A 23539-nucleotide genomic window follows, 5' to 3' on the forward strand; every position below is an offset into this window, starting at 1 on the left:
AATTAACATTGGAGTAATATTCACTACAGTATCTAGCTACCCTGCAGTATACAAAGTCATTAAAACTAGCTGCACCTTTGCCAGCTTTGATAAACACTTTAATGTATCAACAATTATAATCAAAACATATAATATGTCTTATTCTAAAATTGACCAATCTGCATAAGTACTTTTACTTTGGTACTTTAAGTATATTCTGATGCCAATACTTTTGTACTTTTATTTTAGTAACATTTGAATGCATGACTTTTACTTGTAACAGAGTATTTCTACACTCTGGTACTTTTACTTTTACTGAAGTATTTCTCCCACCTCTGTTTAAATGTAACCAGCAGAGCAGTCCTACTCTACAGATGACTCTATAATCAGCACACCTGGCTGGGTGCACTTCCCTCTGCGCGCGCAAGGGGTCACTGTGACGTCACACTGGAGCATTGAATGGATAGGTTGCATCGGTGCACCTTTCACACTTTGCCTCACAACTGTCATCACGCTGTCTGCAGCTCGTGTTACACACTGCATAGAAGTGGTACAACGAACCAGTTATGATTAAATAACAACAAAAAAGGAACGGAATACTTAATTCAGAGGTTCGTTGAGAAAAAAGAAGGGACAAAGTGAGCGTCACGAGAGGGCGGGCCGCCACCTGTGACGGAGGACGAGTGGAACCAGAGTCCCGCTGTCAGTGCTGTGAGGCGTTCACTGAGTGTGTTTGAGAGTGTGTTTCTGCGGCTAAAGTCCACCTGGATTATTTTGAGCTCAGTGTCTTTCTCTTCGAAGAATTTGAACACGATTCAGGTGAGGCACACTTTCTTGACACGACCGTTTGTTAGATAAAACCCACAGAAAAATCTATTTTCTTAGTAGTGAGTGTATCTTCGTGATACCTTTTTTTAAAAAGTATTTCTACTGTGTCCATGCAGTGATAGTGGTGTGGTATACTCGTTTCTCGCCGTGGTTCAGCCTATTTGCAATCTCCTAATATATTTATGACAGTTATTAAATGGTCCTATTAAGACTGATTATGATATTTACCCTCATCAAATAAGGGGTTGGTTTTCGTTTTCGTTATAAGGGAATTTGCCGGATGGTTGCACCAATTCCGACAGGTGTAAGCCTATCTGGGGAAGGAATTTGTCATTAATGTGTGTAAAAGTAGCTTATTGTTGCATTTGAAACACCCAGTGACACATTATGTGAATTATTGCTTCACTTTACTGCATTAATGCGTTACAGCTCAACATGGTTCAGTGGACTTACTTTGAATCCGTGTGGGCGAACTGAGCAATATGCAAAGTAAAGCTGCAGCCTGTGATTCATATAAAAAACATGAGGCAAGAAGAACAGCTGTGGTTAGAGTAGATCAGCTTTAAACATACAGTGATGATGTTGAAGGTATGAAGAGATGATTGATCTGTTGAATCTGGGTATCAGCCGTTTCCTGTCCAAGCTGATACTCTTTACAACTATGATCTAATCATTCCATGTAAAGGGACACCCAGTGAACACATCTACCTGCTTGGTCTTTAAAGAAAACAAGGCGTAGAGGTATGGCAAGTGGATGAAAGGCTTGTCAAATATGCAAAGATGCTGCCATTTGACACAAAGTAAATAATTGTTATGTAGATAGTGCCTTTGATGCTTCTCCCCCATTCTTCAAAGGGTACTAGTTCAGCCCATATTTAAATGTTAGTCTTTAATAATGATGCTTTTATAATGACTTCAGCTATGCCTTTAGTTGTTAACTTAATATTCAGCTGCAGCCACTCATTGGGATTAGCACAGTTGAATAAAGCAACCATAATACTTCCTAATGCAATCTATTATCCACACTGCAAACATGCTTTTTCTTCTGCAAAATCACAACAGTTGTTCCACATACCAAATACATGTTTATATAATATTGTAATTCTGTGTCTGTTCACCAATCAGAATCAGAATACCTTTATTCGTCCCAAAGAGAGAAAATGTAAATTTATTACAGCAGAAAAGAGCCAAATATAGCTTCACATTAACTATTGCCATTTCTATTGCCTTTCTTTAGTAGAGATGGAATTCATCCTCTGTTGTTTTTGTCCTCACCAAATGAAGGTGTGCTTCTCATTTACGTATTCACAAACACATTCACACACAAATGGTGGGGGGGGTTTCCCCATCAGGAGCAGCTTGGGGCTCAGTATCTTCATCAATGACACCTCGACATGCGGACAGTAACATCCAGGCATCAAACCTCCAACTTTGTGTTCAACGAAATAACTACACTATATTTAAATGTAATTGCCAAGCCGTTACCTAACAGCATTCACAATGAAAATATCCTGACCCTAAGGAGTGAAGGTGGTGTTTTCTGCCCAGACTGAGAAGCCCTTTGAGGCAAATGTGGGATTCTCTGACATGGCTGAATGGAGTGTAAGCTTTTGAGTGAGATTGAATCTGGCTTTGGAGAGTCTAAACTTCTCTCTAGAGACCTAAAAAACAAGAATCTTAGACTTTAGACTCTAAACTATTGCCACATTTGGACGGCCATAAACCCAGAGAGAACCAGCTGCGGAAAGATTCAAACAAATGAGCTGTGAGGTTGTGTTGTGCACAAAAATAAATGATAGTTACAATAGTTTCAATGTTGTTTGTGGTGTTGTCAGATAACTACAGTTTCTGTTTAAAGAGCCTAGTGTTGCACTCACAATGTGACTGTATAAAGCATAAAGCTACAGTGGGATGTTAAGGTTCAATTCAGTGGGCTTCCTGTTGTCTGTCTGTGAAACAAAAGTGTTTTAAAGCAGTATGCATGCAGCTCAATGGCTTTGGCTGTCATCATTTCTACTATTTGTCTCTTTCACACACATATCCAACTCAAAAACAGAGAGTTTCAAGTTCTTACGGACAATCGTGGTCTGTTGATGGTGCTGTCACCGCAGTGCTCCAATCTTTTGCATTCAGGCAGGTTTAATAGTAACTTTATAATTGCCTGATAAAAGCCATCTCTGTGAAAAGATGTCATGGGACTGAGAGCTGGCAGTGTGTTTGGAAGGCAGTCAGATTAGAAAGGTTAGGTAGTGAGTGATAGAGTCTCTGTGATTTCCTCTGGGTAAGCCCTAACTTTGTTTTCAACATGTTTCGACTGGTGTGCTCAGTGGCCAATTAAGTATTGAAAGCTTCTGCATGTAGGGGTCTGGGGTACACTGATAAAGCTGGGAGTAATGGATTTGAGATAAAAGAGAATTGAGAATGACACAATTACTGTCCCTTTGCTCTGCGCTGCTGGACTTTCCGCTAGCATTTTACCTCCTGCATCGCTGCAATAGATTCTTCTTCCTCTCGGGATTATAAGACCCCTGAGGTTGACTGACAGACTGATTGACTGGAAGGGTTTAGACCCTGACAGCCCGATTGAGAGAATTGATGTGCATCAGTCGGATAAACGACTTCTGAAGAGCCCCTAAGTGCCCCTTCTCTGCCACCTTTTAAGGGAAGCTTCGACAAGACTGGGAGGGAGTGACACACCTTTACAATGTTTGACAGTCCGCCTCTGAGAGGCAGCACATCCTGACAGAGAGTCTACGACTGAAGTAATTGGAGTCCCCAAAGTATATTTCCATCCTGGCAACAAGATGGAGCCATAAAAACATTTCAAAAGTAATTTAGTCTGGTGAAAAAGTATTATTTCCTAAATGGCTACATTTCATTAACTTGAGAAAGCGGTGTTGTTATCACTGTGTTTTGAGATTTTCCTGATGCTTAGAGAAATGAATACTTAGCTTTTCTATTGTTTTGTTGACTCCAGTAAAGTGGAGATATCCCTTTGCTGACATCTGAAATCTATCAATGCTTGAAAACTTAGTTGACTTTTATCTCAAACATCCTTTCTGTCAAAATGATTTGCCATTAGGGTTGATTTTTAAAAGCTCTTCCTTGCAGGTGTATTCCAACATCCTAGACTTAACCTTCAGCTGCTAAGAACTACATTTTTTTTTTAATGCAAAAAACGAATGAGTTAAATGTTTCAGCACTAAACAAATTCACTACTCATGTTGACGTATCTTTTTAGTAATGCCTTTGTGTTCTTGTTTCTGACGATATAACTTGTGACTACAATGGCTTTTTGGCCGCTGGCCCAGCTCAGGTGTAGTAAGAAGTTGTTTTTTGTGAAAGTTCACATATAAAGTGTTTAGGAGTGCAACACTCCATGAAAGTCTTACATAGTTCTTGTGTCCTGTGGGTGGAGCAGTGGTAAGAGGTGATAATATCATCAGTGTTTACAGTACTTACAGCCCGTCCTCCTGTTACTGCCTACTGTTAAACTAACAGTACATCTCTTTCCTCCACACCTGCATGCTGCTGTGTGTGTCGCCGTTACATTATGAAAAGCCGACCGTTGTCATGGTGTCAGCCCTGAGGGACTGCTCTGACTTTCTCTGAGCTAGCAGTCAGGGTCACTTGTGCTAATAGCTTCACTTTTCAACTCTTTTTTTATTGCATCCATGCGTGTGTGTGTAAATAGATTTAGTGTGTATGTGTGTGTGACGTGCATGTGATAGAAGGAGCAAGCAGCCTGCTTGGATGTTCAGCTCTTTAGTGTGACAGAGAGGAGAGGAAAGCACTAAAGAGTGTGACTGTTTACATTTGAAACTGGTGAGGCGTTACGTTAGAGACGAAGGTTGACTATAAGAGAAATAGAGAGGGAGCGATAAATGTACGGTTACTGTTTGACAGATGAGACAGAAATGCACTCCTAAAATGCGATGCATTCAATGACGCAAGGAACATTTATTTTGACAAATCCGTTAATCCCAGATTTCAAAGAATTTTAAGACGTCTCGAAAATGTAAAAATTCCTAATGAGATGGAGACTTGCTGTCCGAAAACCTATTGGACAGTGAAGGACACACACACACACACACACACACACACACACACACACACACACACACACACACACACACACACACACACACACACACACGTTAACATTCCTCCAGATGAATGTGGTTAAGGTCAGTGATGCACCGTGGTAGGACATGTATTTCCAATGTTGGTGTGTGCGCTGGTGCATCTGATGGTGACACAAACACACTCAATCTCCTCCTCTCCTTCACTTCTATAAAAAAATAAGCTCTCGTCCTGCAGTTACGACATTGGCATTCACATCACAACACGAACACACACACCACACTTCACAGTCATTATCCTCATGGATTCTGCTCCTCAGGTATGTCTGCAGTTTGAACTGGTTTCACACCTTATCGATCTGGAGTGCTCCACATCTCAGTTTAATCCTCAAGTGTTTGTGTGATATCGGCATGTTGTTCTCTTTGACAGCCCTTGTTTGGTTAATGATAATTACAATGATTTGTTTAGACTGTTTAGCTGCTGCTCACACACTGCAATACTTTGCAACACAGAGAGCCGGCCCCAGTCTCACACAGCACCATTGATCTGCAAAAACCCCCCAATATGTTATTGAGCAAATGCCCTTTGTGTCTCTTTCGTATCTCTGTCGTCATCTTACGAAATCCTCCGCTTCAGCTTATTTAATGTGTTGCTCAACTTCAGCTATCCTTCTTTTTGACTTGTTTTACTTTTCAGTAGACACTTGCAGTCATAGTGCCCACATAGTGCCCACATGTTTCTTCCTTTTTTGACATGACTACTAACACTGTTGTTTTTTTTTTATTTTCCAGGTTCCTTTGGTCCTGTCCACAGCACTGTGAGGGAGGTTGCCAGTGCCAGCAAGTGTGTGTGCATGTGTGTGTGTGGGAGTGAGTCGTAGGTTGAATATGTTTGTGTGAGAGCCTTTGAGTTGGAACACCGTGGTCGGAAAGCGTGTCCCATGAGACGCTGGACGGAGATGCGGGGGGCTGGATCCTCTGCGATGCGCCTCCTGCTGCTGAGCTGCTGTGTGTGTGCTGCAGCGGGGTACCCGTTCAGAACGCCTCTGGACCTGGATGTGACTCCACGCGTCACCGTGTTGCGGAGCGGTAAGCACAAACACAAGCAGTTGTTTCTTTCTCAAATCTGCATAATTATGAACAGTTTATGGTGTGTCAAATTTCAGTTTTCTGGTCATTGACCCTCAAACTTCTATCTGGTTTTGGTGAAATACCTAAATATGACTCATAACTTATTAATGCTGTGTTTTACATTCAGACCAGGTGTAGAAACTCTTTATTTACTCAGCCTCTTCCTGTAGTAGGTGCCTCTTTATCTCAGTTTCCTTTTATTTTCCCGCTCTTCTGACACAGCTTCCTCTTCTTGTCCATCGTTAAAAGAATGGAAAGATAGCTTGCACATATACCTGCTTGGTTATTCTGACACCTGCCTCTTCTGTAAATCTTTTTTCTTTTGAGCAAACTGTGATTATTCTCCATTCACCCTGCATGAGTGATGGCTTGTAAGCCGAGGTGTTACAGAGATAGAGGCAGATGAGTGATGAGCTTACTCTTGGATCCCTGCGGAGCATCAGGGAGACTGACACCACTGTAGGAAGTTCATAAGCAGTGTTACCATGACAACTGTTGTAGTATGGCGCAAAACGGCCTTTTACAGTATGTTTGTTGTTTGTTTGTGTGTGTAGGCAAGTGTTTGTTTCTACTCTAAAGACTGCTGTTATCTGATCCTGTACTTTTATTGTTGGTACACAGACATGTTCTCACGTTTCCACTTTGACTCGCTGGCTGCAATTCACTTTATAAGATCTACTTCATCTTCCCTTTGTCTAAACAGATGTCTTTCTTACAATACATTACCCACTTACACTCATTATCTATCTTTCCCCCCTCCTCTTTCTATAAACCTCTTGATACCTTTATCTCTGTTTCTGTACATCATCTGTTAGTGCACCTCCCTCCCACAGGTCCTCCTCCAAGACTCAGCTCCGTCACTCTCCTCCACTCTCCCTCCTCCACCATCAATCCCTCTACCTTTGCCCCTAAGCTCTGTCTCTTTTCCTCCATTTTTTTCTTCATTAGTTTGTACTTTTCGTGGTTGCACTGCCCTCTTTTTAATCCCATTACCTCGCCTTTACCTCAAGTCTTTGTTTCCTTTTCTTCCCCCCTCCCGATGAGAAAATTTTGGTATACAAACTTACCTCTAATCCATTTAATCTCTGTTTCTTAGCAACCCAAAAAGCAAAGACTCCTCCAAACCTGTGTGGGGTAGTTCAATCAAACACACACACAATTTTTACGATTTGATACATTCCAGTGCTCATGAGGGTAAACGCTGGAAACACTAAGATTTAGCAGGTTGTGAAAAAAGGAAAGATTGTTGAATCTGCCTTCACAATACACACACTGATTTCAACCTGACAATTGTTTTGGGGGAATAACAGTCTGTGGCTTACTTATTCAGAACCACCCGTAGGCCCGCCCGTCAGAAAATTCAAACTGTAAACAAGCCCTGACACTGGAGTGTGAATTCGCATATAAGGCTGTCACGTCACAGCCAGTCACCTAGAGGTTCAGCGAGTGTGTGTGCTTGCGTGTGTGTGTGTCTGAACACTGTGTACTTTGCTGATCAGCTGAGGTACCTCCAAGTGTTTGTTCAGTAAATAATATCATCTGGGCGTCTCTCTGCCCTCTTTTTCTTTTCCCATAGAATGAATCAAACGGGTGTTTTCTTGCACGGTCTTATAAGCTAAGGCTAAAATGTGCTGTCAAATACAGTTAATAAATCTTCCATTGCTGCGTCACACTTTCTGTGAGGTAGTTTTCCGTTACATGGCTCCAGCTGTCAGGCGATGTGTGTTCTAATACTTGGATTACACAGAAGAAAAACCCAGGCTTTGTCTCTGCTGTAATGCATTTTCCTCACTAACAATGAGGACCTCGTATCACGTAGGTAAAGCTATTGTTCCGAAAATCCTATAAAGCTAAGACTCTCCTTCCTCCTGCTGAGAATGAAGGAGGACAAGTAAACACCTGTTCACTCAGGAGGAGCCTTGGATGGAATCTGACTCCTGCTGAAGTTAGAGGAGAGGATTGTGTTTTGCGGCGGCTGATGGGAATCTTAATGAAAGCGTACTTCATAACCATGCAGTCTTCGGTGAGGATGCTGAGGGGCTGAGGTTTCAAGAAGGCCAACACTTTTCTTTTTGGCCAAGTGGAGCTACTGCATTTAACAATAGGCAGTAGAAGTGACTAGCTTTTAGGTTTCCTCAGCTGATAATGAAGCCTGTTCAGCATAAGTCACGTCAGACATTTGTTTTGTAATGTTCTCTGTTTGGTCACTTCACAGTTGGAGATGTTGTGGTTTTAACATGCCTAGCTGTTCTTTATAATGTGTGTGTGTGTTGCCAGTGGTGTCATGTTAACACAAGCTAAGTGGAGTCATGAACGATCGTATGTTTAGAACTTACGTAACCCTCTGACATCTCATGATCGCAGCCAGTGACTTCATAAATATGTCCTGCACGCGTTTATATACTGTATGTATGTGTGCTGTATAGCATGTCTCTTTGCTGAGTGTTTGTATGAGTGAACCTCATTAGTATCTGGTCCTGTCAAAACAGATGCATCCCAATATAGCGTGGAAAAGTTGACGGGGGACATGCACTCAAAGCAAAGAAAACTCAAACCACAGAAACCCACATTAAGTCGACGTGGACCTCTGATGTTGTGTTGGGCCTCTTTTCATTACCTCTTCCTCAGTGGAGCTCTGTAGAATGAGCATAATCCCCTTAACTTGAATCTTCCATGGTTGGGTTTTAATTTCACTCTGGTCAGGGCAATATAGAGCTATATATAAAACTGAGAAAAGCAGAACATTTGGTTTGTGATGCTGGAGCCATAAGATGTGTAAGGAGATGTATTAATGCCCCACTGGGCTAATATGTATGGAAATGGTCCACCAAAAAAAAAAACGTATTTTCCTTAATGCTACTAGTGATAACTATTGGATGACTTGTCATGAAGTGAAAACATTTATGTTCAGTGATGCTGAATGAATTTGTTTGTCCTGTTATGTTTCATTTTCTCTGTGTGTGGCTATCTTCATGTTCCCCTTAGGAGGAGTTTTGTGAACTTTGGTGATCTCTGATTTTTCATAAATCGCCATTATTTAACCCAAATGTTTCATTATTTTGGTTTATAACCTAATTGTTGGAGAAATATTTTCAAAGGTCCATAACTTTGACCCAGTTTATCAGTTCAAACTGTCCTGACTGAGCACACACACCTGTAACCTTGGTTGCTGTGCTCTCAGTGTTCTGTCCCCCTGTTCCTGGGGGACAGAACACTTGTTGTTATTACCTTTTTTTTTTTTAAAACAGAAATTCAGGAAAATAAAATTGTTTTGTTTGGTTGTTTTGATGATGGAACACCAGGAAACAGGCATAAAGGAAATGTCTTCCTAAAATGTTGCATCTGTCAAAAAGCAGCTCTTGATAATATATCTTGCATTTCCCATTTTGTTTGGTACTGTGTATTTTTCCTATTTCTGAATAAACACAGGGGGCGTTGAGGTCATATACTGTAAAGCAATTCTCTATGCAGCTGCAGTATAATGGAGTTTAATAGAATCGTTTTTTCAAGCAGTCTTAAAAAAAAAAATTCTAAAGTTTGTCCCTGAGATTCAAAGAGCGGGGCCTTCTTAGCGCTTTGCTCTGACGTTTGGCAATCATACAGCGAGAAAGCCATTACAGAAGATGAATAGATTTCTATTGCTCCTTTTTATCCTCATACTGTCAGGTATCTGATGGAAATAACTGTATGTATATTAAGGGGCTTTCCAAAGGCATTCACTGGGATGGGTTAGTGTACGAATATCTAGGTTTTTTGTGTTGAAATGATCCATCAGAATCCAGATGAATATATGTTCTGTTAATAGCTACGCGCACATGACACCGTATCTCTCCATCCTCCCTACAGAGAATGAAAAGTCAACATCTTGAGTGTCTGAGAAGATGCCAATGTGAACAGAGGACGCTTTTTCTCTGAAAAGTTGTTTTTGTTAACCCACAGTTTTCCCAAAGAGACAACCCATAATCAATGGCAGCAGAGGACAGTGTTTGTGCTGAGAAATGCCCAGGTGGCAGTGTGTGTGTGTAGCCATGAGACTGAGTGGCTGTTTCTGACAATGGCATTGTCCACAAATCACACAGTGGATCCAATACTCCATATCATCTGATTTCTGAGGAAGAACAATAAAAGGAGACAGACTGGAACAACATTTCTATTGGTTTTCGCCCACACTCCTATTCAGTGCATTTCATTGGTGATTCAGCCTGTGTGGTGGATGTCTCTGATGTGTTTTGTAAATTACATTAGAGGCTGCTTTAATAAATAGATGTAGCAGAAGCAGCCAAGGGGTTACAAAAGATCACATTCATTACAATCCAATTCTCCTCTCCTCTCCTCTCTTCTCTTCTCTTCTCCTCTCCTCTCCTCAGGTCTCCAGGGCTGCAGGCGTTTCCAGTTGTCTGCATCCAACTACAGCACCATGTTGCTGGAGGCTGACGGTGAGCGTCTCTACGTCGGGGCCCGGGGGGCTGTATTCGCTCTGAATGCCTCTGACATTTCATCCAGCTCTGCTCTCACTGTGAGTTTATTTTGTTTCTCTGATGCTGCAGGTCGTGCTCCTCCTCAAGCTATAGCTGCCACGGCTTCGTTTGCATTCCACAGTGCAGGAACTTTTTGAGGCAACCAAATCTCATTTTAGGAAAAACTATTTATTCCCAAGACACCCCTTGTGTGTGTAGTCAGATTACTTTAAACACAATTACTCACAGTTTCCCCACAGGAGCATGTTGCTGCATAAACTACATATTAATGAGAAAAGAAACACAAACTAGTGTATGTTCTCACTGTAACTTGAAATAGATACAGCTTTTGTGTTGATGTCATCCAAATGTTGAAGCATGTTGACACAGAAATAGTTTCTAATTCATACAGTATTTAGCATACTACCTCAACTCAGTGTTGGCAGTTTTAACTTAGCACCCCACAGAACCAACAAACAAGAGGCTGGTTTCAAATCTCATGACATCAGGAGTTACTCCAAAAACAATGCTTCCATTCCAGACATAAACCAGAAGAGTAGAACAGCTGCTATTTTTAGATTGATTGATTTTCATCATGGTCTTGTATTGTATTTCTGCGCAGGGTAGATGCAGAAAGCCACGGTTACCCGCCTCCACTGATCAATAAATGTGTCGCCTGGCGTCACCAAGTCAACTAGAACTCAAATCTAAATGACTTATAAATAATAAATCATGTCCTTTGATAATGGCAACGCTGCCTGTTTCCATTTCCTTATATTTGCTTTCCTGGACTGCAGCATTGATCTTGTTGTTAAGCAGGAAGATGTCGTTAAATTTGACCGTCTCTTTAAGCACCAGTAGAGGCTAAAAAAAATCCTCTTTCATTTGTCGTGCCGCTGTGTTTGTTACTTGACGACAACCTGACGTTAAGCTGATAGGCTAATTATGTTAATACAACATTGGTGTATGTCATAAAGTATAATTGCTGATGTGTGCGTCACTCCCTCATAAACAATTCTGCGTTGCCACCTTTAAATACGTTTCAATTTTCTCTGTTACATAAGAGTACACAAATATACTGCTGTCCAACAACAAAGTAAATTCCGATGCTGGTTGTGAGATCAGAATTGTTAATTATATGAATTATTAAAGCAGAAAAGAGATTAGTCTTTGTTTATCTGATGTATTCTGCTCAAATGTATGCAGGGCAGTGATATGAAACCATCTAACTTGCCTCTTTCTGTCTCACTGTATGTTATGTGATGTGTGTTAGATTGAGTGGGAAGCCTCCCCCGAACAAAAACGTCAGTGTCTGCTCAAGGGAAAAGACAATAAGGTAGGCATTTCGTTGTTCTTTCTCCTGAAGTCTTTTTACTTGATATTCCTCACTGTAATATGTTTTCTGACTTTCTCTTCCTCTTCCAGACGGAGTGTTTTAATCACATTCGCTTCCTCCAGAGGTTCAACTCCACTCATCTCTACATGTGTGGGACGAATGCCTTCAGACCCCTCTGTGCTTACATAGTATGTCAATGCAACACATTACAACACCTCCAGTGTTGTTGAGTATATATCATATTTGATTTCTTATCGGAATTATGTGGGGGTTTTCTGTTATTCCTCATGGCTGATTTCAAGGGGTTGAACATATTTCTCTTTCACAAATGTTTTTTTTAGGACGAGAAGAGGTTTGTGATGCCCTCTCAGCCTGAGGAAGGCAGAGACAAATGTCCATACGGCCCGACAACAGGCTACACTGCTCTCATCATTGGTAAGACTTTCAGGAGTTGTGAGTCACCTCCAGAGTTTTACAAAACAATAAAGAAGCTAATTCATTGATTTTCCTTCAGACCAGCAGATGTATACAGCTTCCCAGTACGAATTTAGGAGCTTTCCAGATATACGGCACTTCTCTCCGTCCCCCACACTGAAGACAGAGGACGCCCCCACACGCTGGCTTAATGGTGAGTTAACCTCGGGGGATAATACTAGCATGTTATGGTGGCAGATCTGCTAATGTAACCACAGTAACTCAGATCCTGATTCTTCATCACTTGATCTAAAGGGGACCTATCATGCTAAATGCACTTTTGTACGTCTTTTATACATGAATATGTGTCCCCGGTGTGTCAGGGAACTCACCAAGGTCAGAAAACACAACCCTTTCTCTTTTCCTCTATACCCAAATCTCTAAAAACGGGGCTGCAACAGATCTGATACAGACTGATCCAGATTTGAAATTGTTCTGACGCCAGAAACGGGGTGCTCCGCCTATATGGGCAACTCTCCACCTATCAGGGGAATGAGAGGTTGCGTGGCATGGTAACAGCATGGTAACAGCATGGTAACAGCATGGTAACAGCATGGTAACATGACGCTCCTGCCTCACCCCCCTCCTTTGCAGGGGGGCGTGGTCAGCTGCAGCTCATTTACCACAGAATCAGCCCTTGTGAGGACAGGGCTGGAATAAAGCAAATAGAGCGAAATGAGGCATGGCTAAAATGCATGATCTGTTTGGTATTTTGAAAAAAAAACTTCACAGACATGTTTTATATAGGTATGGCCCTGCAATATATTATTCAAATATAGCATGATAGGTCCACTTTAAAATACATGTTTTCCATTCGCTTACTTCTTACCCGTTGCTTCACACATTTTTAAAGCATTACAACTTACACTCACAATTTTGTTTAAGTCCAAATTTTATTTAATGACTTATATTATCCCTTGACTGATCCTCTAATACCACCAGTTAGACATACTGTATGTGGTGATAAGTACAGCCTCACAAAGCCCCAGCTGACTGCAGCCACTTATTTTTTGATAAAATCTCCCTCCATACAGTACACTTAGTTTAGGGATGAAATAGTCAAACAAATGTGGTGTTTTGCAGATAACTGAAGCATCTAGCATCATCTCCTTTTATCGCTCTACCATCTGTTCAGTGGATTCAAAATGTCTTAGTACTTGGATTTAAAAGCCTCTCCCCCATCTTAGAAGTAGCCGACAGATTAGTTTAAGATCCTTATCGACATTTTTCTCACATTTGACTGTTTTGGTGAAACAACTCGGGTAGTATATAACATAAATAGTTTGTTCAGGGCAACTCCAATACCCACTCTCAGGTCATACAAGCAGCATGCCAGCTGCTTTGTTAACGCATTCGTCAATAGGAAAGAAATATGTGTTTTCCTCCCATACAGAGGCCGACTTTGTGGGCTCGGCGCTGGTGAGGGAGAGCTTGAGCAGCAGCACGGGGGATGATGATAAGATCTACTACTTCTTCACGGAGAAGAGCCAGGAGCAGACGACGACCTACAGCCACAGCAGGGTGGCCCGAGTGGCTCGAGTTTGTAAGGTGAGTGCCGATTTAAAAAGATGCAGGATATGATTTACAGCATGGGAGCAGAGCCTTGCATCAGAATAGCTTGAGTGAAGTCTCGGTTGATGATAGGAGCGGCTGCTATAATAGATGAGGGGCTGAATGGGGAATGCATTTGAAACAGGCAGAGTGTGTTGCTGGTGTGCAGAGTCAGTGTGGCTCAGAGTGAGAGGGATGGATGACTGCAGGGGGAGAGACTGTTTAGCATCCTCTACTGCCTAAAACGTGAACGATGTGAATGGCCTGTTGCTCAGGAAGGACTTAAGAATTGTAATGACTCGCTGTACAGTGTAATGACCTTGTTTTTCTCTCGCGTTAAAAGGAAGTAATCTTTCAATGAAGTAAGCTCTCTGCGAAAGCTTGGAAGCATATTTGCTTTTTTCCTCTTTATAGAAATGCCTTGGGGCGACATGTGCAGCATTTGCAATTTGCCACAGGCTTCATGAATACAATTAGAAGTTCAAATCAAAGGGCAAGATGATGTCAGTTGCAGGATTTCCAAAAATGATTATGGCTTAGAGTCAACCTTCAGGTGTCAATCAAGGAATAAAACACACACATCAACAAACCTGTAGATCACAGGGGGGAGTCTAAACTATGGGGAGCCATAATCCTATTTGAAGTATCGGTATTGCTTTCCCATGCCATCTGTTTCTCTCTTTAGGAGGTTTACTTCCCCTTGTCTGTCACCTTGAGCCGAGTGTTCAGTTTGTTGTTCATTTACCCAGGCTTTACCTCACATAACCCTCTCTTCTCCTCTCCCTCCCCCCCCTCCTTCTTTCTTCCCACTCTTCTTTCCTCAGGGGGACCGGGGAGGCCGTTTAACTCTCCAGAAACGGTGGACGTCCTTCCTCAAAGCCAGGCTGACTTGTTCCCTGCCCGAGTACGACTTCCACTTCAACATGCTGCGCAGCGTGTTTGTCATGCCTGGCCGCACGCCGCAGGACACGCTTTTCTACGGCATTTTTGGCCTGGAGTGGTGAGTGATTTCTCAATCTCCGGCTGGGAATGCAAATGTCAAAGAGTGAGATAAAAAGACGAAAGGCAATAATCAATACATCGAGAAAGTCGAAGGAGACGGGGAGGAACGAGATAAAAGAGAGGCAAGACTAAGTGAACCTTTTCAACCCAACAATATGAGAAAAAGAAGATGGATGGAGGAGTTTTACAGCAATTTGAGGAGAGAATATTTATTAGAAATGCAGGTTTGCAGAAATGAAAGACAGTTACATACAAACTGGTTTCCTCCTCACTGAAGCTGATAAGAAAATACCAAAATAGAAAGTTGTACCTTTTTATGTAAACAACCTTGGTTAGCTAATGCCAGTGACAAAGTTATTTCCGGTGGCTTCTTCCCAATAAAAGCATTTCCATGGTCCCCAATGAAATCCTTTTAATGTGAAGCCATAGAAGCAGAACATGTTGGCTGTTATGGTCACGTTGGCCACTACAAAAAGCTAGTACTACACAGAGAGATAACCCCTGAATACATAAAATGCATGTATGATTGATTTCATAACAACGTGTAGATTATAACTGTAACAGCCCTTTCAGGAAACTAATTATCTTTCTTTCTCTATCAGCTTAGAAGTGAATGTTATTCCAAAGCTAAATGTTTTGTGGTTTGTAAAGAATGAACAAACAATGATTATCTTGTCTCCACTACACCTCTCTGAAACCTTTTTGTAGTTCCCTCCTCCTTCCCTCCTACTCTTCATAGAGATGTATGACTCCTAATAATCTCCGTACTATCTCTCGACAGTGCTCATCCCCTCCCCCGTGCTTTCCTCCCATTTTATCTGTCTCCATCTTTTAGGTGAGCCACTGCTCGACTGTACTTCTTCTGCCGTCCCTATGGCAACACTGGGTTTACTGCTGTTATTGTTCGTTGCCTGTGCTCTGGTCTTTTTCTCACTGTGTGTGTTTGTGTGTGTGTCGCTGTGTCTAGGAAAAACGTGAAGGCATCTGCGGTGTGTCGGTTTTCTCTGACTGAAGTCCAAGAGGCCTTTCAAGGACCTTACATGGAGAACCAGGACTCTGGCTCTAAGTGGAAGGAATACACTGGAAAGATCCCTGACCCTCGACCTGGATCGGTAAACACTCACACACACACTCACTCACACACAGAGGCTCCACTGCTGCCCCCTCAGCCTCTTAAACACTACATAAAGCACAGAAGAACTGTCTCACTAGTCTGTGGCCTTGGAGGATACTCACCAGAAAACTGTAACAGAGAGCAGATGAAAGTAAAGATGCATGAGTAAAGATGGAGGGAAAGTGATAGCGAGGATCCTCGAGGATGAAGCTCGACACACCACCAGCTTATGTCACTGAAACCCATTTCCATGGCGATTAACTCCAGCCTGTAGCTTTGGCGACAATGGCTTATTGCGGCAGTCTGGGTCGCAGCATCGTTCAGCAGGAGCAGACATTATCCACTGTAGTGTCACTGCAACACTTTGTAGGACTTCATTTTAACGTTGCTATTAAAAGGAAAAGGAGAGACGGTCAAGAGCTTTAAGTCGGGAGCGTGAAAGCCTCTTAGAGGAGCTGGCTGCAGAGAAGCCATTCCCTTAGTCAGGTGCTGAGAGAGCTGAGTCGCCCGCATGTCAGCTCAAAGCAGCTGCTTGACTTACACAGCCTCATTGTTGGCCATGTAAAAAGCAGCGTTTTCCCCAGACACTATTTTCAACAGGCATGCATTTTCCTCTTGATCCTTTAATGTTCCCTGCAGACCATCTCGCTGAGACTCATCACATCCTCCCTGCCTTCCACCATCCATCTCTATTTACAGAGAACTTTATTACAAATGAGATCAAATGTCTCTCTTCTCCCTGCAGCCCACGTTGTTACTTGTCCATCACCCTTCCTCTCATCGCTCTGTTTGACATATTTTCCCTGCAGTGTATAACTGATTCTCTGAGGGCCAGGGACATAAACGTCTCCACCTCCCTGCCTGATGATGTGCTGAACTTCGTCAGGAGGCATCCTCTGATGTCCCAGCAGGTCCAGCCTTCAGACAGACGGCCTCTTTTGTTCCGGCGGACCACAGACTACACACACATGGCCGTACACATGATCCAAGGCGTAGATGAAAACACATACCATGTATTGTACATGGGCACAGGTGTGTAGAAGTTACTGTGGGGTATTCATGTGTGCTATCTGTAGTAGTAACAATCTAAAACTCAAAGAGAATTGATTCCACTCCGGTTTGTAAGGCTGCATTTTTAATCACACTCATGGATGTTATAACCATCATTAGGGATCAACTACCCATCTTTCTAGTTTTAAAGGTTTGCATGTTCATTTATTTAGCATACTGAAATGAATACAAATCAATTGTGACTTTAAAGGAAGTACTATATTATGATGTATTTGACTTATTGACAGAAATTCCTATAACATTCAGCTTGTAGTAAAGGCTACCGAGTGTTTGTCCTTAAATGTTTCTCCTCTTCTGTATGCGTCTCTCAGATGAAGGCTGGTTACATAAAGCTGTCGAAATCGAGGGTCAGCTTCACATTATAGAGGAGCTTCAAATATTTGAAGAACCCCAACCTGTGAACAACTTGCTGCTGTCTGAAAAACAGGTAGTGGGTTGAACCATTACACACACACACACACACACACACACACACACACACACACACACACACACACACACACACACACACACACACACACACACACACACTACTAACGAACACACGACTACACTANNCTGCTGTCTGAAAAACAGGTAGTGGGTTGAACCATTACACACACACACACACACACACACACACACACACACACACACACACACATATCAAAGGAGGATCTTGGCCCTTCAGTTTTTAAATCCTCTCTCCTCCCACAGATGAGTGTTTACGTGGGCTCTCCAACCGGCGTGGTGCAGCTTCCTCTCTCTAACTGTCAAAGATACACCTCCTGCTACGACTGCGTGTTTGCCAGGGACCCTCACTGTGCCTGGAGCGGAGCCCAGTGTGTGGACGTAATGGCACAAACAAACAGGTGGGTGCTGCTGGCAGGTATTTGTGTGTGTGTGTGTGAGATCAGGTGACAGAAGTTACCCTTCAGTGTGTTTTTGATTTGACAAACGCCAAGTATTACAGCACCCTGTCACAGTGTCAGCTCTGGATCTGTTGCATAATCACAACGCTGGATGTTTGCTGTGATAGTCAACAAAGCATGTGTACTTAAAGCAGTGGTCACCAACCTTTTTAAGCCCAAGATCACCGACCTCGGCCTAGGTGAAAGGCGAGATCTACCTATTGCAGAATTGAGTGAAAAAGACGGCCCAGACAGTGCTTCCAATTTAAGGCCTTTTATATAGGCTAATTGCATTTGAATTACTGTTACAATGAAGGCTCCATAATCAGCTCACGGCATATAGGCAGGGGCAAAGTGCTATTGGGGGGCGGACCTCACCTCCTCTAGGGGGATCCTCACCTCCTCTAGGGGGGTCCGGTGGGATGTTCCCCCGGGAAGATTTTTTTTTAAATATTGAAGTTGAAAGCATCAATCTGGTGCACTTTGAGAGCAACATGAAGAGATCTATGGATTCCTCTCTCAGCACCCATATGAGACAGAACTGTAAACAGATTTTCTTTTTCTTTATGGATATTTTACAAATCACTCTCCTTTTTAAACTGTATTCTTGTTTTACTGCCATATACTGTAGTATTTCATACCTGTTTTTCATTTATTCTTTGTATTGTTTGTATAACTATGATCATATGAAGGTGTGCCGCGGAAATAATCTTTGTGTTGTCACAAAGATTATTTCCGCGGCACACCTTCATATGATCATAGTTATACAAACAATACAAAGAATAAATGAAAAACAGGTATGAAATACTACAGTATATGGCNTATGTTTATTATAACATTGTTCTGTGTGTCAAAATTAAAGACAGCCTACACACCTATCAATAATCAAACTGTGGGGTCTTATTTCATTACGTGTTGATTTCTATCAACACGGGGCGGGGAACGTTGTGATCAGCTGTTTTAGCGCAGTTCTCCAGTGAAGGGGGGGGGAGTCTCCCTCCGCAACCGGTTGGCGTAATTTTGGCACAATTCCGCTGTACAGACCGACGTTAACAGCAGCCCTTTCTGTGCACACGGAGACCGATTCTGTCGTCCGGTGATCTAACCGCCTTCTGGAAAAGCTTCACAAGTACCCCGGTACGCAAATGCGCTTTGTGACACAAGTGACGGTACGCATTTCTGATTTTTGCAGCGCACGCCTACCAGTTATGTGCACCCCTGGTTATAATGTTTACTTTTTTAAACCTTTGTGGAAAGGTTTGTGGCAGATATCCTTGGTTATTTGCGCCGGAACAAGCATTTCAATCCTTGACATCAAAAAAGGAGAAACCATGAAAATTGCAATGGAAGTGCAGATTTCCATAGTAAAGCTTCTTAAATAAAGTAAAATTGTTAATTATGAACACGACTTCAATAATTCACAACTATTACTGGTGCATACACATAATTTTAACGTAGAAGTTGGTCGAACTGTGAATCGTTTAATTACTTTAATATATGAAATGCATCTTCTTGCTTTAAATTATTATCTGTTGTATATAACATGTTAATCTGTAAAGTAGCTGGTTGATAAATATTGAAGTATAGGGCACAATGTTTATGTTTGCAATGTAGCGCAGGAGAAGTAGAAAGTGGGATCAAAGGAAAATACTGAAGTACCTCAATTGTAAATAAAGTACTTACTTTACTTCCCACGGTTGAATAATGCAAGGCGGAGACGTTACTGATCATCTTTAATGACACAACAGCCTCAAACATCAATAAATTAACATGTTGCTGAAAAACGAAAGGGAACAGCGTGTAATTTCCCTGTTAGTTGAGACTGAAAAGCTAAATATATATAGTTTACATATATATATTTAGCAATAGCATAATGTGACATTGACCCCTATGCAGTCACTGTCAGCATCAGAAAATAAGACCAAAGGACAACAAAATACTCAATAAACTTACAAAATGTTATAATATCCATAATTGGAGAATAAAGAAAATATGACCGCTGAGATTTATTGCATTATATTTAACAGTCAGACGATAAAAACCTCAAAAACCGTCACACGTGGGACTGAGCTGACTTCAGACGAGCCGAGTCTTCCTCTGGTCTCTCCGGCTCCAAATCATGTTGAATAAAATAATCATAGCAATCAGGAAAAACAATTATGCACCAACCTTTCTTAAAATGACGTTTGTTACCTTGAGATAGAACTGATAGATCCTGTTGACTTTTAAAAACAAATTATATTGATCTCCGATTCCACATTGTAGTATTTTATATTACTGTAGAGATATTAACTCTAAAAAGGAGATTATGGAATTCATATTTTCTTGCACGAAAGAGAATATCCATGCTCTTAAACAAGGACCATTTCATTCACTATCCAACTCAGTTTGTTTCCAGAGGGTTGTGAAGCTCGACTGCGGATGTTTTGAAAGAAGTATAAAGTTTTTTCCAGAAGGAGCATCTAATAAATGTCCTCAAGTGGGTCAGCGTCAGAGGACAAAGACTACGAGTTTAAAAAGTAAAAAAAATCTGGAAAGAGGTGAGATTACCAGACCTCTGCCTTAGCCGCTACGAGCATAACACACCTCAAACCTCTAGGCAAATTGTTGGCTGTTGAGTTGCATTGTGGGTAATGTAGGCGGCCGGTTTTTGACAGAAACGACGACGATACCTCTTGATTCTGACAGTGTTAAAGAAGTGCAATTATGAATGTTTTTTTTAAAGCGGCTGTAAGCACACTGTAAAAAATGACCCAGATTAAATCAAACACACCCTGAACAAATGAATAAAAAGGCAAAATAAAAATTTAACGACACGCTTTGTTGCGGTGGGATATTGGGCAGCATCGTGTGGAACACAGGAAGCGCCTCCTCCACTTCCTCCAGTTCCCCTGTTTGCAGTGCGGTGGGCAAACACAGCTCACAGGGTCCGTTCTCCTGACGTTAGATTCTTCTTCACTTCTTTTTTAACTGCAGTTTCCTCCCCATTTCCACCACACACTTTGTCTCTCTTTGTCCACCTCTCAGGTGCGTCTCCTCTTGGCTCCCCCCGGGCTCGCAGGGTTGGAAGACGACAGAAGTTTCTCCGCAGCTCGACTCCTCTTCCTTTTCTCCGCCTCTTTCCCTCCTCCTCCGCCTCCGCCTCCTCCTGCCGCTGCTCCTCCTCCTCCTTCACTCCCTCCCTTCTCCTTTTCCCGCTCCCGCTCTTTTTCCCGACTGCTGCTCGTTCGCTCCGACATCTTCACCGATGAGTTACTGCCTGAAGACAGAGAAAGAGAGACAAGAAGCAAATCATATTTACACAAAACCTTGTTAAGATATCAACATCGTATTGAAACAGATCTTCAAGAGTCCTCTCCTGCTGATGTTCAGGTGTATATCAGTATGTAGTGTCTCTACTTTAAAGAGTCCTCTCCTGCTGATGTTCAGGTGTATATCAGTATGTAGTGTCTCTACTTTAAGAGTCCTCTCCTGTTATGTTCAGGTGGGGGTGGTGTTTGTGGGGGTGTGTTAATCAGTATGTGAGTGTTCTATCGTTTAAGTGATGGCCTCTTCGGCTGNGGGAGACCCCTCCCGGCCCCTTCACTGGAGAACTGCGCTAAAACAGCTGATCACAACGTTCCCCGCCCCGTGTTGATAGAAATCAACAAGTAATGAAATAAGACCCCACAGTTTGATGATTGATAGGTATTGGGGAATCTTATGTTGTGTGAAGTTTGTGCCGGAGCCGCTTCATCCAAAAACAGCACTCCGGTTAGAGAGTAGACGCGGAGACAGGAAATACAGTCTTTGGACTTTATTTCAGCTTGAATGCTTCTTACAACAGCTGTAGCAGTATTGAATGATGAATGAATGGTTGAATGGAGATTGATGAATGAATGTAGAATGATTGAATGAATGGTTTCTGCAAAATACACAGAAATAGAAATAAGGTTCACATTACAATAATTAACCAGACTCTGGTTATTAATAATAAGCAACAGCAATTCTAATTGAGGCTATTTTTAGCCTCAATTAGAATTGCTGTTGCTTATTATTAATAACCAGAGTCTGGTTAATTATTGTAATGTGAACCTTATTTCTATTTCTGTGTATTTTGCAGAAANTAATTTACTTGTACGGGAGTCTGGGCAAAGGACGTCTACAACGCCCTCCGGGGTTCCATGTCCCAGAGAAGCCCGAATTGGTCCAATTTGTTATTCCACGAAAATTGTCGTCATAAAGGGGAATGTGGTAATTTATATAAAGAACATTTAGATTGAAGGTTGTTAATTAAATACATTAGGTTTAGTTTGATTTTGGTTCTATAACGTGCGTAATTACCCAAAAGACACCAATGTTATTGAGGAGGCAGACTTTCTCTACAGTGTTACAGGAGCAGTCTCAAAACCATGGAAGGAGGTACAAAGACAGGGACGTGAACAAAGACCTAAGGCAAGTACACTCGCGGCACGTACGTCAGAATCCGGGGCGGGGATACGAGAGTAACCGGACTCTGCGTACTACTCAGGGTGGATTCGGTTATTAACAAGGGTAGGGGTGGATACTTGGGTACAAACCAGGACTACACATAAGTCTCGGTCACGTCGTTGCCTGAAAGAATTTATTATTAATTATTATTATTTTTTCTGCAAAGACACGCATTGTAAAACCGGCTCCGCTATTATTGTTCAATTGAACCGGGTCGGGACCAAAACATGTTTTCCTTTTGTCTATAAAGAAGGGAGTCATAGTAGTCAAGAAATTTCAAGTTGCAGTTTGAATGTAGTGAATTTTTAAACAACGAGGAGTTCAACTCGTAGTGGTGCCCCACGCCCCCGGCTAACGTGCCGGGACTTTGAGGTGGTGAGTCGTCGAGCTAGTCGAGACGTGCCAGACCCCCCGACTCAAAGAAACTACACAAACTCACGAAGCAGGTCCTCGTGCAGTTGGCAGCCTCGAGGACCCTTGAAAAAGTCGGTTTGGCATGTTACTGCCGAAAAAAAGACTACAAAAGTTGTATGAACTATTCATAGAGACTATCAAACAATGGACTACGAAGATACATCGAAACAAGACTTCACTCAAATACTAGTAAACCTTACATGATATATACGGAAAAACAGATATAAAAGTTGTATGAAAATCAACGTCTTAGAATACTAAAAAGGTTCTCAAACAGGTCTCTGGGTGGGTAGTACAAACGAGGAGACGGACCTCGTGTAACCAAACCAGCTAATGAAACTCCAATTATTGTACGGTGTCGTAATAAGGTTAACAATGATAGTGTCTCCTGTAGGACCGAACAGTTTGAATAGCTGTATACACCCGCCACGACGAACTTTCTATTTAAGCTAAACATAAAAGTATTACCGGGCCAGGTAGTTGTGTTTCCGTGATAAATATCCCCCTGTCGTATTCTACCATCGACGATTACAACATCAATGGTCTACAACCTCAGAGTTAATCAAAATTAATTAATATCATTCCCTGTAGACAGAGATCCAATCACAGATCACTCAGAAAGTCTCGTCAGATTATGAATAAACTGGATTATTGATTTACAACAATACTTACAGGAGACTCCTCCTGTACCCCTAAACGATTGAAAAATAGAAGGGGGTAAAAGGTGTTGTGTTTTCCGT

General features: G+C 42.0%; 1 protein-coding gene across 1 annotated transcript in view; it reads left to right on the forward strand.

The window, feature by feature from the left end:
• Positions 1-599: 599 nt before the first annotated feature.
• The window catches only part of LOC104943176 (semaphorin-4G-like), a 36249-nt gene continuing 13309 nt past the window's right edge, over positions 600-23539 (forward strand). Inside the window, exons 1-13 of the mRNA XM_010768512.1 lie at positions 600-798; positions 5682-5978; positions 10388-10536; positions 11751-11813; positions 11903-12001; positions 12155-12248; positions 12328-12441; positions 13681-13835; positions 14663-14838; positions 15808-15952; positions 16764-16986; positions 17337-17452; positions 17722-17876. Coding sequence (XP_010766814.1) covers positions 5831-5978; positions 10388-10536; positions 11751-11813; positions 11903-12001; positions 12155-12248; positions 12328-12441; positions 13681-13835; positions 14663-14838; positions 15808-15952; positions 16764-16986; positions 17337-17452; positions 17722-17876 — 1637 coding nt within the window. The 5' untranslated portion in view covers positions 600-798; positions 5682-5830. The remainder of the gene's footprint in view (positions 799-5681; positions 5979-10387; positions 10537-11750; positions 11814-11902; positions 12002-12154; positions 12249-12327; positions 12442-13680; positions 13836-14662; positions 14839-15807; positions 15953-16763; positions 16987-17336; positions 17453-17721; positions 17877-23539) is intronic.

The sequence above is a fragment of the Notothenia coriiceps genome, unplaced genomic scaffold (assembly GCF_000735185.1).
Source record: "Notothenia coriiceps isolate Sejong01 unplaced genomic scaffold, NC01 NC01_scaffold00005785, whole genome shotgun sequence".
Taxonomy (NCBI): domain Eukaryota; kingdom Metazoa; phylum Chordata; class Actinopteri; order Perciformes; family Nototheniidae; genus Notothenia; species Notothenia coriiceps.